Source organism: Lutjanus erythropterus, chromosome 12 (assembly GCF_056507025.1).
Source record: "Lutjanus erythropterus isolate fLutEry1 chromosome 12, fLutEry1.hap2, whole genome shotgun sequence".
Taxonomy (NCBI): domain Eukaryota; kingdom Metazoa; phylum Chordata; class Actinopteri; order Lutjaniformes; family Lutjanidae; genus Lutjanus; species Lutjanus erythropterus.
The window spans coordinates 37,097,388-37,113,011 of record NC_139328.1 but is presented as its reverse complement, the minus strand read 5'-3'; the positions used below and the strand labels follow the sequence as shown (position 1 = coordinate 37,113,011).

Genomic DNA, 15,624 nt, shown 5'->3' with positions numbered 1-15,624 from the left:
TTGAGTGTTACTCATACCCCTTCCCAACAAGCTGGCATGAGATGGATTCCTGATGTCTTCTAGTTTCATATGGTACCAGTATTCTCACTATCTTAATGAATATGCACAGTTACTGTCACTCACAAAAACAACTTGGATGGATAATTAAGCAGTGTGGTGACAGGCCTAAAGAAAGAGCATCCACAGACTGGTGGGTGGACACTGCTGCACCTCTCCAGGGTGTACTGGGTGTATACAGAATTCCTTTCTGTATTTTTTCCCCTTATTTGTGATTGCCAATATGGTTGATAGCAGTCAAGAGATGACAGAGAATGAGGGGAGAGAGGGAATGGAAGACATTCAAAAAGGTCCTCGACTGGGCATGGACCAGGGACACTGCAGGTCAATGACCTTGATCCTGAGGTCACCATGGTGTCAGAGTGGACACGTAATTCACAGACTTGTGTACTCCCAAATGTAACTGCCCTGAGTCCATCAGAGAATGATGACCTTTTGTTCTCAGTGTTGTGAGGGAAGCAACAACAACAAACTGGACAGGGTTGTAAAACTGGATGGTGAGACAACAGGGAACCAATGTGCAGTATAACCAGCACACCACAAATTTAGCCCACAAGGTCCTAACAGATCCATTGCACTGCCTATGGCCTGATTATGCAGAATTATCATCAGTGTGAAGGTGCAGCATGCACAGGATGTGGATTGAAGGAGGCATCACATCCCTTGTCCCATACAGCATTCAGAAAAAACACTATAAAAGGACACGCACATCCCAGAGGTACAATGGGTTGGGTGCTGGATCACAAAACATCAAATGCATAAAAAGAGAAAAAATGCAGGATCCACACACCAAAAGAGTTCCCGTATGAAAATATACTAGCGTAACGTTTCAAGCTGGATGCTCCTCCTCAGACTGCTACTCATTTATACAGAGTCGCCATATTAAATACCCACAATGCATTATATTACACCACATGGTATATATTCAATAGAAACAAAGTAAGTCCAGCAGGGACTAAATTTCTGCCAATTAACACTTCAAAAGTAGATATAAAGTGCTTACAATCAGGGTGAGGTATGCGGTCATGTACAAAAAATAATATAAGTAGCATATAGTAGAATATATAGAAAAATATCTATATAGAGCTGCAATACCTCATCACGTAAAGACCAAATCGATTCAATCAAATCTATTAAGCTGTGTAATTCATAGAGTAAATCCTCCAGTGTAAAGAGCAATATACACATATCTATGGAGTACATATGAAGACAACAGAGAGATAAATACAACATATGAATCCAGGTACTGCAGCTCTATTAGAATATGATCAAGTACAAAAAACACGTCACATATCCATCCTTCCTTCCAATAAATCGACATTTACAAATCACCATACATACCATAATTTAGTCCCCACTGGATTTTCTTTGTTGCGATGGCATATGCACCACGTGAACCTGAACTAGATTTGAACCGGCTACCCTGTGGTCCTCAAACCAAGTCCATACAGACTGAGCCACTGCCGCCCCAAACGCTTGCACCTAACATGGGACCCAAGCCCACAACCCTGAGAGTAGGAGTCTCAAGCTTTACCGACTGAACCTGCTGAGCTTGCATCTATGATGTCATCACAATGTAAAGTCACGGGGGGAAACACTACTGAACATGTTCAGTAAGCTGTATAACCAGGAAGTAAACTTGGAAGCAAGAAAAATTCTTTTATGTGCCTGGTGAGCAACTGTCATTGGACTGCAATGATGCCTTCTCTGCATTCGCTATGTAGTTCTTTATGATTCAGCTGTCCAGCAAACTCTGATCACATGGTCTGACTTTGGCACTTGAACTCACCCTTTGATATCCTTTCTTGATCATCAGTTTCCTAATATACTACTTTTTATGATGTTTTTATGTTGTATGTTTTATTATGTGCTTTCACATATGGTTGTTGATTCTTTTGATATTATTTTATGCTCTTTGTGCAAAGCAAATTCCCCTCAGGGCAATAAAGGTTTCATTCACCTTTGGTGCTGAGAAAATCCCACTGCATGCATCAGACATTCTGTCAGACAGGTTAGCTATTTAGTTACTTAAATGACATCTGTGCTGTGATGCAGGTTTTTCAAGCGTGCCAAAAGTGACTCATTTGATGCCATGCTCAGCAGTCTAATATTGAGTAAATTATTCAGCTGTTATTGTATTATGCAAGAATGATGCACTTTGAAATGTGATGAAAAATGCACAAAAAATGTAACACACACACACAAAAAAAAATCCTAACAACTGTAGGAATATGACTGTTGTGGTCCAGACCGCCATCATACATTTTGAAAATAAGAAAATTGAATATTATTATACATAATTTTATATAGTGATTACTCACGAATCTAAAAAAAAAACTTAATTTGTTCATACAGGCAAGTTAGAAAGATCAACTCAGATCAAAACTGAGCATATAGCTTTCATGAATAAGGTCCAATGGATTCTTTCACCTCTCACTCTGAAAAACTGGGACGATACTGTGGTTTTCTATCTGTATTCATAAATTTAAAAGCATCTACTACTAAACTGGTAAATTTTTTTCACCATTTTCTTGTATTCACAACTATATTCTCTGATTCTTAGCCATAGATTTACTATCAAATCATGGGCTAACATGGGTATTTTTATTACCATTGTAGTTTGAAAGTAATTTGAAATTTCCTTAAAAGGTAAATTCAATACTTTTCAACATAGACCCTGTTTTATTAAAATGGTTGTTATTCCAAGCACCTGACAACATTATGAAAAGGATCCCTACAGAGATAGAGTTTTTTGTAAAGTAAGTTCCCTTTTATTTAACTAGAAAGAACAGTTCCATTGCTCTTTTTCAGGCGTAGTTTTACCTCTTGGTCTACTGCTGCATCGATCTGTTGGGGTTTTTTTGTGTGTGTGTGTTATTGCTGGACTTTAGTGTTTTTGTGTCTTTCTGTTATTGTGTGAAATTTGGTGTTTTAAAGGGTTACAAACAAGTAAAGGGTCTGTCTCTGTCTCTGGATCCTTTCATGATGTTGTCAGACACTTAGAATAACAATCTAAGCCTGAAACAAGCACTTTTAGTGGCCTTTTCATCTCAGTTTCACTTATGCCATCCGCAGTGGTCACCCACAGCACTGGACCAATTTCGGAAATTGTTGTCCCCATTAGTCACTGAGACACGAAAACATGGAAAAATAGTGTCCAGGTTGAGAAATACCAAAGTTACCCTGGAAAATACAGCTTGTTGTTGGAATAACTAGTTGAGAAACATTAGTCAAGAATATTTGGCACATATGAATATTCTGCCAGATACATTAATTTTAGAACTTATTCAACATTTTTCTTTTGTCTTAAAGGAATAGTTCAGCCAAAAATGAAAATTCAGTCATTATCTACTCACCATCATGCTGATTAAAGGTCGGATTTAGTATTTTAGTCCACACACATAAAACAGCTTTGCAGAATCTCCCAAACAATGGAAGTGAATGATGACCAGTTTTCAAACGGAGAAAGCAACAGAAGAAAACAAACAAACAAAAAAAAACATAAAATGCCTCTATACTTCTTTTTTTTGGAATAATCCAAGTCTCCTAAAGCCCAGACATGACATTTGCACACCATCACATGAGGAACACCCAGTTCAGACAGTGTGCATGTGCTCCAAACTAAGGATCTACAGTGGAGATTCAGGCGAAAAACATGGTGTAAATTACAACTTTCAATTAAACTTGGCATATTGGGGCTTTAGGAAACTTGGATTACACCAGACAAGTAGTATGGAGGCATTCTATGTTTTTTTCTGTTGTTTTTTTGTCACCATTCACTTCCATTATTTGGGAGATTCTGCAACACTGTTTTTCCTGTGAAACTCCAGCAGTGTTTTCTGGACTAAAAAACTAAACCTGACCTTCAGTTGGCATGAAGGTGGGTAGATAATGACTGAATTTCCATTTTCGGGTGAACTATGCCTTTAAAGATTATATTATAAAGCAACGAAACTTGTGCTCGGAGAGAAACATGTGTTATTAACCATCCAGACAAATTTAAATGATTAAAGAAACGGCCAAGAATATCAAAGTAGGTCTCAAAATCATGAAAAAATTATCAGTTTTCTCTACTCTGAAACACTGGGGACATGTCCACTCCACTGTCTCAGCAACACCACTATGACCTGAAAAGCACCTGAAACATGGACCCTCTGTCCAGCAGCTTTATGGGACATGTCCAGCTTGAGCCTCCAGAGCCAGAGGATGATGACAGGATGTTTTTTTTTTTCTTCTGTGTTGGGTTGTTGGAACTGAAGTGAGCTGAAGTGAACTTCTGGACTTAGAGAGTCACTGATGGTATGTTTGTAACTGACTGTTAGGGGTATATAGCATTATATAGTGTTGGGGAACCATGGTTGTGGCACGTCACCAAGCCATTTTTCAAAAATCTGTAACACAGAAATGGTGAACAACAGTTCAGGTCTAACTCCACAATTCAGTACTACATAGTTCTTAGTGTTCTCACGTTTTCAGCAACTATTTTTGAACATGAATAACGTGTTTCCTTTACACAATCTTATAACCAGTCTATATATAGAGTGTGTCCTCCTGGGGAAAAGTGTGATAAGTAGACAAACACTAGCAGTGGGTTCCTGAAAATAACTGAACTGCACAAACCTGCAGTGCATCTTCTCTTTCACCAAAAATAATGGAGCAGGTGGAGGCTGTCGTTTGAAGGGCTTCCCCCATTTGTGACCCTCGTTCCCTGAAAGATCTGGCTCCACTGCTGAAAGCCCTTCAGGCACACACCACCTGCATCATTAACCACGATCTGGAAAGCTCCTTTATTGTACTTTTCCTGAACATTTAATAGATTCAGACAACAAAGTAAAAAGCCCAGTGCTTCCTTTGGCTTCTGGCATCATTAGCTTGTTTACAGCACTGTTTGTGCGAGGTGATCCCTCGCTACCTCTCTGTTTGAACTTTCCCTGGGCAGCAGTTAAAACCTCTTTAGAGTGAACACAGAAGCAGCTTTACCTGTCTTGGGGTCAACAGAGAAGTAGGGCTGTCCCTCCAGGATGCTGTAAACAATCTTGGCACTATTCCCGTAGGTCGGGTCGTCTGTGTCTGAGGCGGTCACCTGGAAAACTGACGTTCCTGCAAAGGGAACAAACAAATAACAATAAATGATGAGTTGCTGATTAGCCAAAAGCATTGATCACCTTACAGAAATTAAGAGTAGAGGTGTTCGTGAATACTGATCAGTTTTGAGTGGTTACATATTTAATTCTTTAATCAACAAAATTCATGGGCAAAAATGTACAGATGTACAGTGAGAACAGCTGTTCTTGGAAATATTTTTTTTTAATGCTGTTATCTCAAGATCACAAGTTAATTTTGTCATTATCTTGGGATCACAAGGTTTGTTTGCTAGTGATAACAGGTTAATTATTTCATTATCTCAAGATAACAAAATTTGTTTTCCTGTTTTAATGGGTTCATTATTTCATTATCACAAGATAACAAATCAAGTTTTCTTGTGACAATGGTATAATGATTTTGTTATCTTAGCAAAGGTTGTTTCCCTTTGATAATGTTAAGGTTACTTATATCATTATCATGAAGTAACAAAACTTGTGGGCAACTTATTTTGTTATTTCAAGATAACAAAACTCATTTTCTCTTGATAATAGGTTTTTCATGATCTCAAGATAACAAAACTTCTTTTTCTTGTGCCAGTGGGTTAATTTGTTTGTTTGTTTGTTTTTTGTTTTATTATGACAATGAGTTACTTATTTTGTCATCTTGGGATAAAAACACAAATTTTCTCATAATAATGAGTTACTTATTTCATTATTTCAAGATAACAAAGCATCATTTTCTCATGGCAGTGGCTTCACTTATTTCATTAAAGATCAAAAATTGATTTCTTGTGATAATGGTTTTACTTACTTTCTTATCTTGAGAAACAAAACTAATTTTCTCATAATAATGGGTTACTTATTTCATTATTTCAAGATAACAAAAGATTGTTTTCTTGTGATAATTGGTTAATTATTCCATTACCTCAAAATAACAAAGCTTCTTTTCTTGTGACAGTGGGATAATTATTTTTGTATCTTAACAAAGCTTGTTTTCTTGTGACAGTAAGTTACCTATTTTGTTATCTTGATATGATACAGCTAATTTTCTCATAGTAATGGATTACTTATTTCATTATTTTAAGATAAGAAAGGGTTGTTTTCTCATGATAATGGGTCTACTTATTTCATTATATTGATAACAAAACTCGGTATCTCATGATAATGAGGTTAATTATTTTGTTATCTCGAAATAACAAAACTAATTTCTCATGATAAGGGATCCATTATTTCATTATCTCAAGATAACAAAAGCTTGGTTTCTCTTGTTTTCTCCACTTACATTTAAAACATTACTTTTGGTTAGTAGTGTTTTAAAAAAAATCTTATAGATGATATTCCACTATTTTTCAACAAGGATCTTATTTACATTATTGTGGTCACTTGTTGATCACGTTAACTTTGACTTCAGTATTGTTGTTGCCAAGATTGGGGTAAAGCAACTCCAGAAGAACAACATATTGAAGCATGCTGTCCAAGCCTCCACAAGGAACAAGGTAGATTTAGTCATCATTTTACACAGGGTTATATACCAAGATTAAGTTGTAGTTCCCTTTTTGCTACTCACAGAAATACAAAATACAAAAATCATATACAGTAGATAAAGTCATAAAATTAAGGAGTCATAAAAATGAGGAGGAATTAAGCAGTCTCAAAGCCTGAGGGGAGAATCTGCTCTGTAGTCTGGTGATACGGCAGTCTGTGGTTTGTTTTGGGTTGGTGTGAACACTGGACTGGACTGGACTGGACTGGACTGGTCTGGTCTGGACCAAACAGCTGCTCTCTGGTCAGCCCCTTTGGGTTGTCACAGTCTCTGACCGAGCTGCTGTAATCTGACACAACGGGAGTGAGAATGTGTTGGTATCTTGTGGTCTTCATCAGTGAATATCATATCACCACTTTTTATCACATGACCAAAACTCCATACTTAATTTGATGAGCAATCTCCATGACAACTGAGGTAACTCAAAATCATGATCATGTGATTAAAAGGAAAACTCTGTAAGTTGACCTTGAGTTAAGAATCTCAAACATTTTTTCCCTTTGTACTTGAGATAAATCTGTATTTTCACTTCTTCACATAAAATTATAGCTTCCATTAAGTTCCAGCATGTTTTTTTTTAACATGGCTCTGGCATTAATATCTAATTTCTAGCAACAGTCCTCCCAAACACATTAAATCAACAGCGGGCCCAAACACTAAACACAATGCTGCTGTCACTGCTGATGCACCAGCCTGTGATTAGAATCTAAAATGAAAACTAAGCCACAATCTGTTTCTTTTAACAGTACAAAAATATCTTGTTTCTATGTAAATGTGACGCTGAATGCATACTAGGAGCTGCAGTAAAACACAGTGTGTGTGTTGTCAGCAGTGCTCTTGTAAAGAGCCACAGCCCATTAGCCTGACCATGTAGCAGCAGACAGGGGAAGCCAAAGCTTTTATCCATCTCATTCATCAACGGTAGACCTGCAGTGCATTTGTTCTTCTGGCAAAGACGGTGTGAAACGTTTAGTTCAGGTTAAATTAAGGTTCCCTAAGTCTCTGAAATACACGCGTAATTACAGAATACATGCTTGTTTTTGTAAATTAGCAACAACATTGTTATTGTAGAGTTGTTAGTAGACCAAGTGGAACATAATTAGACAATTCTGAACTGTGAGAAACCCCCTATCTGTTCTAACACTTAACTTTACTACTGTAATGTCTCACATATTCATTCCACGCATTCATAGACAGTAAACTAATAGATAGTGCATATGGTTCAGACATGATCTTCTGAGTGAACACTAGATCTACAGTAGTCATACAGTATTCAAAAGTAAGAAGTACCCACAATTATGCCTATATGTAACATTTCACCGTTCTTGCCTCTATAGTTTGCGTATTTTATTTGTTTGGTTGGCAGTTGATGCATTTATGTACATGAATTTGTAGATTTACACATGGTGAACTAATTTCTATTTGCTGACCAACATAAATTTGAATTCTAAATGCCATGGAAGAAGTATTTGGATCCTTTATTGAAACTAGAAGAGGCCACTCAGTAGAGTGTAGATCCCCACCAGGCAACAGGTGGTGAAGCACCTACTGCAATGCCACCACAACTGCCAGATGCAACCAGCAGAGATTTGCAAAGTTCCGCCAACATTTACATGACCTCAAAATCAAAAATTAGAATTACTGCCTTGCAGTTGTGTCTCCACCAACCAGTCAAGTTACATTTTACATCCATGTCTGATCACACTCATATAATGTCTGTAGAGAAGACTTTGAGGGAATTTAATGTGGAACTGACCACCATATTGACTTGTAACTTTGAATAAAAGGTATTAATTTCTTTTTTTTCTTTTTTTTTGTCAAAATGGAAGTTCTCACTATACATGTGTGATTCCAATTAATTACTTCCAGCTGTCTTCACTTAGAGACTATTTTCACAGAGGAGGACAGAGGACTGATACAGAGCTGAACATTATGATGTCAGAGTGAAGTTGACCTTTTGGATATAAAATGTCATCACCTCATCATTTTATCCTATTAGACATTTGTGTGTAATTTTGTCATATTGTAGTGAATGAAATCATGAGTTATGGCCAAAAACATGTTTAATGAGGTCACTGTGACCTTTGGCATTTGACAACCAGACTCCAAGTAGCTCATCTTTAAGTCTGACTGAACATTTGTGTCAAGTTTGAAAAAATTCCCTGAAGGCATTTTTCAAATATCACGTTCACAAGAAGTGAATAATCTGAAAACAGAATTGATCCTGCCATAAAAACAAAAAGTCATTAACAGAAGTGTTTTCAAGAAGTCAGAGAGGTCCTTCAGGATAGACTGATTGGTCCAGTAGTATTCGAGAAAAGCTGCGGACAAGCTGTAGTTCCAGACATCATACGCACCGAAAAGCAATTACATGATCCCCATTGATGTGATTATGAAGGTAGCTTATTTTTTAAGCAGCTGTTGCACACTGGCGTTTGTTGGAGGTGGGAATTGATCTTCACTGGCTGAGTTTATTAGCTAACGTTAGCACCAGACGGCTGGCCAGTTGGCTATTTGTCTGTTTGATAGTACAGACAGCAGTGTGTCTATGATCTTCTCACTTCTCTGTGACTACACAGTGCTGTTTGTCACTTTAATCATGAAGGTGACAGTACTCTATAGGCTATAATTTTGCATAGAAATGAGTATTCATAGTATATAGTTTAGAGAATATTATAAATCCAAGATGAGCAGACTGTGGGTGGGACTGAGAGAAAAATAAACCATTACAAATCTATCTGCTACTTCGGCATCACAAACAGCTCCATACACACAATACACAGCACAGATAAGCTGCTGATATTCCACAGCACTCTCTCTGCTACACAGGGATGGAGAGGTAGATGGCAGGTTAACAAGGGGGATGCATTTTGGTCATTTTGCTAACAAGGGGGTTGACATTTTAAAGAAAATCCTCAACTCTTGTTGCCCCTGGCTATCAGCAACCAACCAGTCCTCAGAATTCAGAGCACACACAAATTCACCACGAGAGAACAGTTCGATGGATTTCATGAGCCCTGATTTTACGTAAGGATCAGTTTACAACCCTTTTTACATGGCGAACACTCCTCAGCTTGTGAAAACAGTTGTATGATATCTTCTGTAGCTCCAGAGAACCCACATTGGTATTTAACAATAAGCACATTTACTCAAGTGCTATAATTAAACATGATCTCATGGGACAGTGTACAAATAGCACATCACCTTTACGGACATTTCTTGGGTCATGTCTATACATTTTAAGCTTTATATTTGTCATTAGGGGTGCAATGGATCACAAAATTCACAGTTTGGATTGTATCAGTGTTTTGAGTCATGGATCAGATTATTTTTTGGATGAGCAAAAAAAGATATAATATTCCCTATTTATAATATATATATATATATATATATATATATATATATATATATATATATATATATATATATATACATATATATATATCATATTTCATTCAAGGTGATATGACAGCTTCAGTGACTTCAGTGAGTAAAAAAAAGCAGCAGTACCTGTCTGCATTGAGATTTCTGGTATTATTACTCATAAAAAAGTAACAGTAACAGTAAAACTGTTTTTCACACCGTGATGGTTACATGTATTCCACTGATCACATGCTGTTTGTCTTTTTCCAGAGAAATGCATCTTGGTGTCTCCTCTTCCTTTTCAATCACCATTAAGTCAGCAATTGTCTGATTTTCCACAATATATTTCAATATTTCACTTTTATGAGGAAAATGGTCACTAAGAACCTTCTAGCAACACATAAGGGAATACTTGTGTAGCAAGTACTTAGAGATTAAAGGGTTTGTGCCGTGCCGCACTGATTTGCATTTCCATTACTACTTTTGTCACTTTGAGCCACGCCCAAGATAGACCCACTCTGGAATCAGGCCAAAATGACCCCGACCCGCCTCCAAGCGGGCTGCGATGATGTCTTGCTGATTGCGGCCAACCAGGGACAACCCTCCTTTCTCCCATTCAAACACGTGAGCATCGTGACACTCGGCTCATGCAGGAGAGCAGAGAGAAAGATGTTTGTTAAAGTCTCTTCATGTTCAGCTCTCAGCAGTTTTGTAGCTTCTAACTGAATCTTTATCTTTTGAAATGTTTTTCTCCTGTGTCGCTGTTTGAACTTTCAGGTATCTGCTTCATTTTACAGTTTCATATTCACTTTCATCTGTGTCAAACCAGGTCTGTGTGTGGAAAAGGGCAGTAAGCGCTTTTATGCAACCTGGCACTGACTGTTTCTTGTATTGTATTTATTACAATGCAGTGTTGCTGCTTCCATCGGCAGTTATTCTTCTAGGTCTGACACACAGTGTGGTGCAGAGCTTCTGATTTTAGCAGTCTAGACTGAGAAATAGCTGCCTGTCAATTAACAGGCATGATGTCTGATAAACATCGCTCCTCTTCAGTGATCTGTTTACTCCGATCGTGTGTTTCTCCGCCATCAGCTGGCTTTAACCTACAAAACCATGTACACATGAAATACTGCAGGTCAGAGTAACAGAGTTCCTGAGGAGATCAAATCAAAGGGAGTGAAAGTGTTTAGAAAAGAAACAAGAGACAGACAGGAGAGCAATGAATGAATGAATAAGAGACAGAAGACGTCCCGCTGAGAAAGCAGAGGGGTCCAAAGATGAATGAGAGATGGGTGGTGCAGGTGATGAAGAGCAGAGAGAGAAGGATGGAGAGCAGACAGAGAAATAGAGTCATCGACAGAGATGAAAGAGACTGAGAGGGGCAGACAGCGAGAGAGATAATGATCAATATGGAGAGAAGACAAAGACAGGAAGTTAGAAGTGAAGACAGACAGTGAAATGCTGCCAGCTGCTCTGCTTTCTGCTCTGTTAGCTGTCTGCTTTTTACTAAGTCATGGTGTTTGACTGATGGTGGGAATTAATGGGAGGGTGGCCTGCTAATCTCTGTGATGGGAAAAACACTGGGAATCATTTGTAAATACAAACCCAGCTGACTGGCACCACAGCACGGTGTCCCACAAGGACAATAAAAGCCCTCTCTTTTATAATCTAATTCCATATGTGGATATATAGAGTCATTAAAACATTTTTATGTCAAGACTGAAAACATATCATGTACACCAGTGTTCTCAAACTACTGGAGACCAACTTTTTAAAAGTTACATATCATCACGACCCAGTTCTTAATATGTTGTAAAAGTGAAAAAGTTGAGAAAACTCAAACTTTCAAGATTTTTAAGAGCCCAACTCAAATTCTTAAGTTTTGTAAATGTTTTACCAACTCCTGATCTTTTGTTGAGAAAATTTACTTTTCTTCTTCAGATAAACTTAAAGCTTTGAACTTTAGAATCTCAAAACATAATATGTTTAAAAAATACTGAGAAAATTCATTGAAGTGAAAGTAAATGTTAAAATTCTAATATTTCCATTTAAAACTATTTAATTTAATTAACAAAAAAGATAAATCAGATTCACAGCTCACTGTGATCAATTTTTGCAATTGTTTTTGTTTTAGTTTCTAAAACTCAAAGATTCAAGTTTATCTAAAGAAGAAAAGTAAATGATCTTTTTAAAGTTTATTTCAAAACTTAAGAGTTTGAAGCTCAAAACTCAAAAATCTATTGCTGTGTGTCGCCTTGAAATTTTAAGTAATGTCAACCTTTTTTTCTTTTTTTTTTTTTACAGTACAGGCTTTAGGTTAATTTGTGCATAAATAAAAGCTCCTGACCATTTTTACTTCCATTTCTACATCACCTTATATTATCTTGACGCATGCATACACACATGTTAAATACTTTATAAATGAGAAATACATTTGTTTAGTCTGAGTCCATCTCAATGTTTTTATGTCTTCTCATCAAGAAAAGAAACCTTAAAAAAAGAGCTGAGAAAACTCAAAATTCAAAGTTTTGAAAAAGTTTTACCAACTAATAATTTGCTTTTCTTCTTCAGACAAACTTGAATCTTTGAGTTTTGGAAACCTTAAAAATGTATTTCAAAAATGACTAAATAAACTTGAAGTGAAAGTGAATTATTGTTAATATTTTAATATTTTCAGTTAAAACAATTTAATTTTCAAGCACCCAAATAATGACAAATCAGGTTCACAGCTCACTGTGAACAGTTTTTGAAATACAATATTTTTGAGTTTCTAAACCTCAAATATTCAAGTTTAGAAAACTTTAAAAAACTTTTTGATATGAACAACAACAACAACAACAACAACAACAACAACAAAAAGGTTTCTCTAACCTGTAGTCTTTAGTTGAGATAATTTACTTTTCCTTCTTCTTCAAAAACATTATATTTTAAAAATCTTTTATTTTTATTTTAATTATTTTAGTTTTATATTGAAAATATTAAGTATTAAAATATAACTAATATTATTAATTATTATTCTTAAATATTAAGCATTATTCACTGTCACTTCAAGTTTACTGTGTAATTTTTAAAATACATTTTTGAGGGTTTTTCAAACTAAAAGATTCACATTCACCTGAAAAAGAAAAGTATTTTTCAGCAAAATATTATTAGTTGGTAAGATTTTCTCAAAACTTAAGAGTTGGGCTCAAAACTCAGAAATCTTTAGCCTATCAACGAAAGACGAAGACGAAATAAGTGTATTTAGGTGAAACTGACAGGCTCTCTTTCCTCTCATCAGTCAAATAATATACACATTTCAAATGCTTTTCAAAACGTTAAATGCGAATGTAAATCTTAAATTTGCAGAATTTCTTCCATAGTTAGTTAGTTAGTTAGTTGTGACCCATCTGTGGGTCATGACCCAGATGTTGGGAATGACTGGCATACATCATATATTCCCATATGTTTATTCATGTTTTTGTTCAGTTGTTTTCTTTTGTTTTTCTGAAGCTTATTTATATGTTTGTGTTTTCACTCAACAAGTCCTCCTAAACAACAGAAAAGGTTGATTGGCAACAATTCCCAGAAAGGTATATTAGACCATCGGAGAGTGAAAACAATTCGCAGCACTGGACCTTAATGGGAAATTAGTCAGTGGTTTTTATGTGGATGTCCATTCAGCATTGATGGTCAGTATCATCAACTGAAGGTAAGACTCAGACAGATGGTCCACACACTGCACTGACACTTGAGCCAACAGGTCAACATGTGGGAAATCAAAATGTTGCAGAACAGTGATGGATGTTTTTGTCTGATTATTGCCTTCAGTTTGCTTTTTTCATCCAGCACCTGTAAAAAAAAAATGGATGTGCGTATGTACCCTACAGCCTCTGTATCGAAATGTAGTCAAGTGAAGCAATGAATTCCTGTGTGTATGATGCTGACCAAGAAAACTGAGTTCTCCTGCTGTAAAATCTGTTGTTCTTCCTGCATCCAGTGATGTCACAGTGATGTAATTTATGTTATGGAAGAACTACAGGCCATTTCAGCTTGGATTTGGATTTCTCCACTTCTGCTGTTTTTAGGAAAAGATCACGGTTTAGGTTGGAATAAGTGCATTGCATTATGTTTTTAAATGGGCAGATATATAATCTCAAACAACTGTCAATATTATATCCTGAATGGGTATCTCTTAGTGTACTCAGTGTAAAATCTTACTACAATGTAAGTTTAACCACACAGATCATTCTCCAGCATTTAAAAACTGAAGGTATAATAAATCTGCAATCAAATTTGATATGTACAAGACTCATGTTATAATAGTTACAATATTGGTAAATGATATATATTTGTAATATGTGGAAAACGTAGCGTTGTAGAATTTGGATCTGGAAATAGATCACTGTCACGAGTCAGATAACTGATGAATGCTTTACATCTATGTCGGTTCTGATACTGATATTGGACTGGATCGGTCCAGGTTCTCATATTGCATAGTTTTATTAAAGTTTTGTTGAGGCTGTAAACATACTGTGCAACGGCAGAAAAGAGATGATTGTAGTATTCCAACTAATACTGCAAAACTGTGTTTGAGTTTGTGCAGGACTGAATTACCAGTCCTAACATTTTTCAGCTGAATAGACCTCATGGCCTGTTTTCTTCAAGGCAATTTTGACATGTCACAGCATAAAAAGCTCTGATATAATGAATAACATTAATAAGGACTGTATTCTGTAAAGGTGAGTCAGTTCCAGGTCTCTGGTATTGTGCATGCTGACTCACTACCGTGGCTTACCTAAAACCTTAGCTGAGTCATTGTTAATGTTATTAGTTTCACCTGTGTGTTTTGACTGAGTCAGTGTGTGTTAATAGAAAAAGGTGTGTACTGTGAGGCTGCCGGCTCACCAACATCAGACATCTCAGGCACCGATGCAGCGAACGGCCCGTCAGGGAATGTTGGAGCATTGTCGTTGACATCCTGGACCTTGATGATGAACTCTGACTCTGCCTCCAGCGAGCGGTTCGTCCGCCGGTCAATGGCCCTCGCGTGTAGGACATACTGGGACTTGGTCTCTCGGTCCAGGCTCTTGGTGGCGTGGATGTCGCCCGACATCTCGTCAATTATGAAGATAGAGCCGGCCCCCTCACCAGACAGGATGTATCTCACGGAACCGTCACCCTTGTCAGAGTTGGAGTGGAGCTGGAGAAGGGAGAAGTAGAAAATGAGTGAGGGAGGGAGCGCTAACGTGTTCAGCAAGTCTGTACTACAGAGTAATAGCCGAGTGTCAGGATGAGCGGTCAGTTAATGGTGAGGAGCAGGCAATGAGAGGCGCAGCCATCCAACCCAAGCAGGAGGAGCAGGAGTGTTGGAGGATGACAGGTTGTACAAAAGGTTCAGTATCTGAAACAAGTTACTGTCACAGTAAATGGAAGAAGGAGAGTGTGACAGAACACGTTCTACGACGTGCCGTCTATCCTGAGCACGATGTGTCACGCAGCAAATTAAAGATGAGGAGAGAGCGACAGTTCGGTAACAGAGAGGAGTGAAACTGAGACACCCTGAGAAATAGTGTTTTAGTATCATTGTGTGGCAGT

The 15,624-nt window shown here is 37.1% G+C and overlaps 1 protein-coding gene across 1 annotated transcript in view; it reads right to left on the bottom strand.

Moving 5' to 3' along the window:
- The window catches only part of LOC146318425 (cadherin-18-like), a 72,779-nt gene extending 57,564 nt beyond the window's left edge, over window positions 1-15,215 (bottom strand). Inside the window, exons 1-2 of the mRNA XM_084732544.1 lie at window positions 14,935-15,215; window positions 5,038-5,157 (exon numbers count right to left, since the gene is read on the bottom strand). Coding sequence (XP_084588670.1) covers window positions 5,038-5,157; window positions 14,935-15,142 — 328 coding nt within the window. The 5' untranslated portion in view covers window positions 15,143-15,215. The remainder of the gene's footprint in view (window positions 1-5,037; window positions 5,158-14,934) is intronic.
- Between the last annotated feature and the right edge of the window lie 409 nt (window positions 15,216-15,624).